The sequence below is a fragment of the Marmota marmota genome, unplaced genomic scaffold (genome assembly GCF_001458135.2).
Source record: "Marmota marmota marmota unplaced genomic scaffold, marMar, whole genome shotgun sequence".
NCBI classification, from domain to species: Eukaryota; Metazoa; Chordata; class Mammalia; order Rodentia; family Sciuridae; genus Marmota; species Marmota marmota.
In genome coordinates, this window is record NW_026000240.1 from 8909971 (window position 1) to 8918960 (window position 8990).

At 48.8% G+C, this 8990-nt stretch overlaps 1 protein-coding gene across 1 annotated transcript in view; it reads right to left on the minus strand.

Moving 5' to 3' along the window:
• Mindy4b (MINDY family member 4B) overlaps nucleotides 1-8016 on the minus strand; it is a 28710-nt gene extending 20694 nt beyond the window's left edge. Inside the window, exons 1-3 of the mRNA XM_048794430.1 lie at nucleotides 7910-8016; nucleotides 7651-7678; nucleotides 5811-5978 (exon numbers count right to left, since the gene is read on the minus strand). Coding sequence (XP_048650387.1) covers nucleotides 5811-5978; nucleotides 7651-7678; nucleotides 7910-8016 — 303 coding nt within the window. The remainder of the gene's footprint in view (nucleotides 1-5810; nucleotides 5979-7650; nucleotides 7679-7909) is intronic.
• Between the last annotated feature and the right edge of the window lie 974 nt (nucleotides 8017-8990).

Here is an 8990-nt window from a genome sequence, read left to right on the forward strand (position 1 = left end):
AAGGGAGTGAGAAGGTAAAGGGGTGCAGCCAGGACTGCCCTTTACCCAGTCTTTCCCCTGGTCTGCCCGAGTGCGCAAGGGAGGACACCCTCCCCGGAAACCAAAATCATCTGAGATGCGTTGCGTATGTTACATCCCTAAAAGTGCACGTTCCAGCAGAGGCACAGGTCCCCACACTGAGACAGACCACGCAGCAGCCTGAGCAGGGGGATGGGAAGAGGCTCTGCAGACATCCAGGCAAGTGCCCTGGGCCTCCTGGATGGGGAATGAGAAGTTCAGGGTGACTAGGAACTTGTGGGGGTGGGGTAGGGACAGCTGAGTGGACACTGAGAATGGAAAGTCCCTGTAGCCATACCCTAAAGCCAGTTGAAGAGTGTGAACAAATGGAGCCCAGAGCCCAGGTGGTCCAAGCCGTGCCACCTTCCCAGCAGAGCCCGAGAACAGCTCTGATTGCTTCTCAGAAGGGGAAACACAGAAACATGCATCTAGAACACTCTTCCCGAGCCAGGCCCAGGTTGGTTTCATGGCTGCAGGTTTCTTCCTGATCATTTTTGCTCCCAGCTCAAAAGAAAAGGTGGTCTCTCCAGAGAAATCAAGGCAGGCGCATCTCAGTGTGAAGAGGACCTGGTCGTGCGCTTGCAGAAAACCTACGCGGCGGTCTTGGGCCCAGGGTGTTGGAGGAGAGGCTCTGGGAGGAGAGACGCAGCGTGTAAGGTGGCTGGAGAAGGCCACCAGCCTCCAATGTCCCAGGGAGGGCCTCGAAGATGACAGGAGGGTTTCCCTGACATGATGATGGAACAGATCTCGGGAGGACCTCCAAGGGCCGAGAAGCCCATCTCTGTTTCTTACTGGCCCCAGGAACGTGGGGAAATTGCCAAACCTTCCTTCCTTGCTAATTCAGAAGTGGGGACTCCTTCTTGGTCCACATCATGGCTAGGACTGAAGGAGGAATATGGAAAAGGGCTTTGGAAACCCAAGTGCTGAGTGAATGTAAGCGTCGTTGCCTTCGTGAAAACACAGCCTGTCTCTGCGGGGACATCTTGTGCTGTGTGGAAGAAAGTCCCAACACAGATGGAGAAAGACCAGAGATTGGCAGGAAGCAGGGAGGAGAAACCATGCTAAGTGTGAAAGATTAAGACTGTTGAGACTGGAAGCCTGAGAACTCGGATCCAATTTGAAAATTCCTGCAAGCCGTCCAGACTCCTTGTTCTGCTGCCAGCTGCCGCCTTCCACTCAGCTCCGCCCGCCCGCTGCACCTCTGGGAGGCTCCCCAGCCAGGCCACCAGAGGCAAGAGCGAGCCCTCTCACCGCAGGACATTGTTCCACATCACACAAGAAGATCTCCCTACGCAGGTTTGATGGCAGGCCTGTCTGCTGCCCTGGAACAGGAGGCGCGTGGTGACTGCCTGTAAGTGACTGGAGCAATCACTGCAGCTTAACACGTCCAGGGACAGTTCACGGTTCCCCCTTTGCGCTTTGTGACACATTCCCCTCTCCTGGCTCTGCCTTCCATGTCACTGTCATGATGACCACGATTGGCATCAACAACACACACACAGAAGATGGGTCCCAAGTCATTCTTCCCAAGAGGTTGAACTTCCTACCCTGACAGTCTTGTCCCTCGTCCCTGGGGTGAGAGTTTCCCACAGCCACCTGTCCCCATCCAGTCCCAACTTGAGTTAGAATAACCCTCGTTGAGGCTTCTTCCCTAGATTTCTCTTTGCCTCATGAATTTGGGACTGCCATGGAATCCGAGATTCTGGAATTCCCCAGTCCTAAGCCAGTCATGCGCTGGGCCATCTGATTGTGTGGTGGAGTCCTGGCTGTCACATTTGTTGTAGCTTCTCAGATTCCAGCATCACCCCTGGAATGTGGAAGGCTGGCCGTAAGAATTCGTTGAATGAAAGCATCTCATTTTGCCCTTTCATGTTACAGCTCCAGGACTGGAGGCCCAGAGCAGCGAGTGGCATGCAAGGTCACATCCTCAGAGAGGGCAGGTCTCTGGTGCAGACCAGCAGGATCCCAGTGCCAGGCAGGTGGCACTCTCCAACCAGGATGGTCAGCCGGAGGGAAGTTTAACACGACACCCTCCCCAAGGCTGGGCTGGGTGTGGGGACACCACCGTGCTAATACAGTTTCCTAGCAGCAGTTGGGAGTCATCGTGACCTCTAGACCTAAAGGAGCGTGGGGACAGGAAACAGGAAGGGACTTCCAGGAGAGCAGAGGGACTAAGCCAGCGCTAGGCAATCTGGCTCCCTTCCCCACCTGCCCTCAGTCTCCCTGCAGGACTCCCCATTGCTCAGACTCAACAGGAGGTCAGAGGAGGAGGGTGCTGCATTGATGGAGAGGACAGGTTAGCGTCCTGGGCTAAGGCAGGTGGGAAGTGCAAGAAGGGCCCCTGTCCTGTATTGATTGATTACCATCCTCTGAGGTCCACTTGGGAGCCAGGTGTCATGTGTAGGGCACCAGGCTCTGTCTCACTGCCCGCTAAGCCACCCCTGCCTGACCTCCTTCTATGACAGCTCTGTTCATATGGACTCCCAGAGCCATCTTTGGGCATCTTGGTGATATATTTTTACCACGATACTGCCATGGGCTGGTGCTGCAGCTCATGAGGGGTCTGGTCCTTGGTTGCCAATAAGAGTCTGAGGGAAGAAATCCCAGGCTGGGTCTCTAAGAAGGGCTGGGGATGGAGGAGGCTGGGGAAGGGCTTCTGGCTGGGCAGACGCATCCTCTCCATGATCTCACAGGGCCAGCAGCCTTGGCCAGAGCTCCTTCCACCAGCAGGTTGAGGGACAGAAGGAAGCTGCCCAGCTCAGGAGGACAACCCAAGGCAGGAGGTAGGAGCCATGAGGCCAGTGCAGGCACAGGGCCCACTGATGCAGCCTCGGCATCTGAGCGGGTCCCGGTGGCCACTGCGTGCCAGGGTCAGGTGTCCCAGGCCCCCCTACTCCCCACGGAGAAGGGCAGGAGGACAAAGGTCTCCCCTGGGCCAGCAGGACCCAATAGCTCTGTAACTTGCCAGGTGACTGTGCTGTTGAAATGTGGATCAGAATCAGCCAAGCTTCCAAACCCGCCCGGGACAAACATTCAGAACCCCAAGCTCATCATCTGGGAGTCCAGGGCGTGTTTAATTAATGCTGCTGCTATTTAAAGGACATACTATCATCTGGCCCACGTGATGGGAATAAGTCCAAATTCATTTTTTAAAAAAGATCAATTATCTCTACTTCTGGGACATCCCCCCAATTCAGGCTGCAGTGGTCTGGATCTTGTCTCCCCGTCTTTTGCAAAGGGAGAGAATCACCTTGGAAAAGCCACTGGGGAGGTCTCCAGGCACTTCTCTGTGTGTGTTTGTTGGTAAGTGGGAGCATCCAGAGTAGGTCTGCTCTCCTATGGAGAGAAAAGACTTCACAAACATCTGTGAGTGCTTTTCTATTTTTAAGATTTGTGTGTTTTTAAAAATAGAGAGTACATTTGCATGGTTCAAATTCCAGAGTCCAGAACGTATGTTGTGAACACACTCCCTCCTATCCCTGTCTCCCATACCCTCTGAGCCCCTGTGGTATTTGATGAAATCTTCTGGGATTCATTTTTTTTTAATACACAGGCAAATATCATAGTTTTTCTTTTTTCATATAAAAGGTAGCCTATTTTTCAGAGGTGTATTACTTTTTAAATGATATTCTCCATAAGAAATCTGTGCATAAACAAAGAATATATTTTTATGAAAGATTTTTCATTAAAACATTATCAAGTAAAATGCACATACGAGCTGATTATCCCTCACTGAAAATGCCTGGGTAGAGCAGAGGGAGGATTCAGGGGGAGGGAGGAGGAGAGGGAAGGTGGACATGCTGGGGAGTGAAATTGATCAAATCATGTTATGTGCGTTACGACGAGTATGTCACAATGAATCCAATATTGTCTATAATTGTAATGCACCAATAAATTTTAAAAAAGAAGATGCCTGGGGCTGGAAATGTTTTGGGTTTCTGGATTCTGTAATATTTGAGCATACATAGTAAGACCCTCTGGGAATGGGTCCCAAGTCTGGACATGATTCACTTATAGTTCAGATGGGCCTTGTACCCACAGCCCAAAGGTAATTTTATATGATATTTTTAATGTACCTGCATTTTGACTGTGACTCATCATAGGAGGTGACAGGTAGAATTGTCCACCTGTCACGTCAAGTTCTTGAAAAGTTTTGGATTTCGGAGCATTTTGGATTTCTGGTTTGGGGTTTATACTTGCTCTGACCTCTGGGCTGCACCATGTGGGCAGCAGGCCCACCAAGGACTGGGCGCTGACAGGACTTAGTGTCACTATCTTCATTGCTGAAAGGAGGGTACAAGACACATACCTTCCTACCAGGGGCATCAAGGCCAATGAGCACAGCGCAGCCTCTCAGAGAGCCCCTGTCTGCCTGTCTCCCCTGCCAGCCGGAGAGGAAGGTGGATGGAGGCAGCGTGTTCACAGGAGAAAGGGAGCGAGGCCCAGCACATCTGTACAGAAGTGTGGCAGTGGAGAGCGGCTCAGGAAGCCTGAGAGGTCACACAATCCCAAGGAGTTCAGGGGCTCTGGTCCCCATGTGTATCTGGGGAGCTTCAGGAAAGGCTAGACTGAAAGGCTGCACTTGGGGTCACTCACCCATAGCTCCAACAGCAGCCAGAGGCCCTACCTGAGGCTCTGTGTGGTTTCTCTGAGGGTTTGGCCCCACCCACTCCTCTCAGCAGGTCCCTGTGTGCAGCACACAGAATGCCCGACTTCACATACATGGTGGCCTGGTGCAGGGCAGATGCTGCCAGTCTTTGCCCAGATCTGGGCTAGTCCTGGGGCATCTCTGCAGGTGTGCCAGGTGTGTGGGAGCATGCTCTTGGGAAGGAAGTGCCTCTTCCAACACTTTTTCTTAGGGCCCCAAAGAAAGGTCCCTGCCTGAGGCTCTAGAGTGTCATGGGTGTTTGAGGGGTGGTGCCAACCTGGGTGGCTTGTTCTGGGAAGCCTGAGCTCCATTACAACTTAAAGCACCATGTTGGAGAGCAACCCAACTGGAGGGACTCTTACCTGCCTGGTATTTCTGCTTTGACCTGCCCCTGCCCTCACTTCCCATTTCCAATTGTGTCTTTTCAACCACGACAGCTGCTCCTTTGGACATCTGCCAAGACATCACCTCCAACTCGGCCTATGTGACCCCTGAGATATCTCTAGGTTCACCTCCTGGCTACTTCTCTATATCAGCCTCATCTTCATCCTGATCCAGACTCGAATCAAACAAACAGTCCCTGGGACCAATATTCCAGATCCATTTGGATCCTCAAATGCCAGGTTCTTTTTTAATCTATATATTAATCAACAGTCCCAAGTAAGAAGCCCTTCCTGAGATCAGCTCCTGTCGCAGGACTGAGCCCCCTCCTGCCCCCACGCCTGCAGGGTCCTCTCCTATGACTCTTCTTTGCCCCGAGACTCATGCATTCCCAGTTCTCCGTGGTCTGCCTGCTTCTTAGAGGACCGACCCAGTCTACCTTCCAGAGAGAACATTTGAATGCAACTCCCTCTCTCGAATTTAACTGTCATTTTGAGGGAGTCAGTAAAGAGAGACTTTCAGAATTCATGAGGAAATGGCTACTGTCACCCGTGTCCTTGGGAAATGCCATCAGTAAGTCATTTAAGTTCTATTCTCCTTTCACCAATCCCAGCCATCTGTAGTCTGATCTTCAACAACACTCTCCCGAGAGCGGGTAAGATTCCCAGTCTGGTTCTGCCAAGACCGGGTCCTGTTTCATGTTTAATTGACCAGCTATACTTACTGTGGCCACCGTCAGGGAGATAGGAGAGCCGCCCAATTTTGAGGAGATGACGGAGGGCCTGGGAATAGGACAAAGGCCCCTGGGTGGCCAACGTCCCTGTCCTCTGGGCTGAGTTGTTCCTGTCCCATCTCCAGTTCCATCAGCAGACGCAGCATTCCCCTCATGGTTCTGTATAAAATGCCAGCCGCCCAAAAGAGACAAAGCAAACAGAATAAAGATGAAAGACAGGATAACCTGTTCCACGTCTTCTCTTTCTCTTTGAAATATCAGTGTTCAGAAAATGCTGTCTCACTTTTAAAGATGCCTGAAATTTGTAATAAATAGCGATAAAAGAGATGGAAATATTTTTTAAAAATCCCAGGGTCTGTGTCAAAGGAGTTTCTTGTAAGTTTTATGAGACCCAGAGAGGTGAAATGTAACTATGGAAACATAATTAATGCTATCGAGGCCTTGACTTGAAATTATGTTTAGAGAAGAATGTAAATGTCACCGTTGCTTGTTTGGAAAAGATAGCGTCTTAGGAACGTGGGCTGCTTTTTTTCTGTCCGTGGGGCACCCCCATCATAATGCTTATTGGCCAATAAGTGAATCGAGTTTCCTCTGTTCAATTCTTTCCGATTCCTATTGTCCCATAAGGGAGTGTAATAATTTTCTTCTTTAAATGCCCACCCCCACCTTTTAAAAAAAAATCTCTTTTAACTTTTCTTGACTGATTTCGCTGGCATTTCAGCACAAGTTAGCCTCCACGCTTCCTCTGATTTATTCAACATGGGTACTAACACCGTGAAAGGAACTTCCCCATTGGAGCTGAAATGTGAAGGACACGGCCTTCTTCGTTTTTCTGTATTCCTAGAGGCAAAGATGCTTTCTTATCTCAGAACCGCAGCATCTGAGGCACAGGCTACTGATGGGAGAAGATGCATTTTGTAAATCAAATGGAAAATCTTTACATTTGTGCCAGTGGGGTTTCCCTGCCCTGTGTAGAGCATAACTTGACACTTATTTACTTTTTGAGATTGTTTTATCTTTTGAATGTTTTATCCCCCCGAATGTAGCTATCTCCATTTAATACTTTCAGGACGAAAATAGAAGTATTATCTCCCAGATTCTAATTTAGACTATGGTTAAGAAGGCTTTAGCACAAATAAGGCTTTTGATCACAGGTTACTTGAAGCAAGATGCTTTAGCATTACAGTTAAAATTTTAATAATCAAATTGCTTGATCATATGTATTAGTGCTAGGAAAATCACCTAAATATTTTATGCTGTGTTGGCTCAGAAATTGATGTACTGCCTGCAGTACAAAGTCCATTACCTCTCAACCTCTGCAGGTTACGTGAGGTACAAACATCTTTCATCTTATACTGAGTAAGAGATTTTAATATACTGATTACAAAACACCTTTTTTTTAACACCTGAATTCAGTCATCTCTCCCTTATTTGAAAATGGTAAAGGAAAGCAGTTTGTCAGATGCTGAATAAAGATGATAACTATTTTCAAAATTACTTTTCTTCAGGGACATTGACGCGCTGGTTTGTCAGATTCTAGTGTTATTTCACAAGTGTAGGAACTTCAAATTCTATCACTTTTTTTCTAAAATAATAACCATATGGTGCTCTTAATGATGAAAAGTAGCTCTTAAAAGTAAGAAGACATTTCTGAAGGGAGAAAGCACCAGATAAAATCTTCACAGGCTTTCTAGTCTCTCCAGCTTTCACGCATTAAATGCTAGTGCCTGAGTGACATTATGTGCATTGAATAAATGCAGATTGTGCTGTTAATGTGATTGTTTGAAGAAGCTACTAGAGGAAAACACATTGGCCCGGGGAAAGTAATTACCTGCGGAGTTGCATTATTGGTTCCCAACCTATAAGTGAAGGAGAAAACATGGAGTAAATTACCCACTGCATCCGAAGCTCACATTCTCGAACCTCCCCAAGCCCCAGCCTCGCTGGGGAAGTCTTTGTCGCAGCTCCCCAGCAAGCATTCCAAACGTGCATCTCTAATGGAAACTCCTCATGCAGCAAGCATCAGAGTTGATTACTTAACACCCCTAGCCACTCTGTCTCTGGAGAAACGGGAGAACAACACCTCTTACCTGTGATAACTAAAGATTTCCCTCCATTTATCAAGAAATACCATCTTCCTAGTTATTTCCTCTAAATCCAGCTCTGGAGGGCTTTGCTTCCCACTGGAGACCTCCATATTCGTTTGGGTAACGTGAAGAAGTGGAAGCAGGAGTTGTTTAGATGGGAGGGAGGTCTGTCTGGAGCAGAAGGCCGGATGGTGGGGATGTATGTCCCTGCTTTGGCCAGCACAGAGAGCACACCTGCTGCTCAGGGCTCATGAAACCCCTGCTGTCAGATCCTGATGAAACTTTCATTGGAGGTCAAACGCGGTGTGTTTGTGCACTGTTTGGGTGCCATGAATGTTTAATCCAGGACACAGATTTATAAATGAAGGGATTCCAATTACTTACTGTCTCAAAGCACCTGAGACAATTTAGTTGATGAAAGATGCCTTGTGGTGGAATGTGATAGCTCCTTATGCTGGAGGTCTCCTTGGAAGAGTCTGTGGGACAGAAATACAATGCCAAAGGGAGAGAAAGCCACCCTGCTCGCCCCCAAAGCTTTATCACCTACCGTGGTGTACTCCATAAGCCAAGGAAGATACCAGCTTTCACATGGTTGAAGAAGGAACTAGTTTTCTCTGTCCCGGGAGAAATCTAAAGGTTATCATCTTCTATCGGCTGAAAGAATTGTAGCTGCAGTAACTGGCACAACAAGGAATATTGATGGCCGCGGTGGCTAATTTTGCTTGTCAACTGGACTGGGCTGTGGTGCCCATATCTGTGCCCTTAAACACCAGTCTAGATGTTGCTGTGAAGGTTTTTGCTTTTTTAAAGATGTGATTAACTTTTAAATCAGGAGGCTCTTAGTGAGTGAGACCAACTACCCTCCATCTCAGGGGGGGCCTCCCCCAGTCAGCTGAAGGTCTTAGGAGAAGACTGCTGTCTTCTGAGCAGGAAGACACATCACTCTGACCAGGCAGAAGCAAGTCTTCAACACCCATCCTGTCTGGGGTTCTAGCTTGTTGGTCTACCTGCAGAATTCAGATCCCCCTCCCCCCAAAAAACACTCCTTGGATCCTGCAAGCCAGTGTGTGTGTGTGTGTGTGTG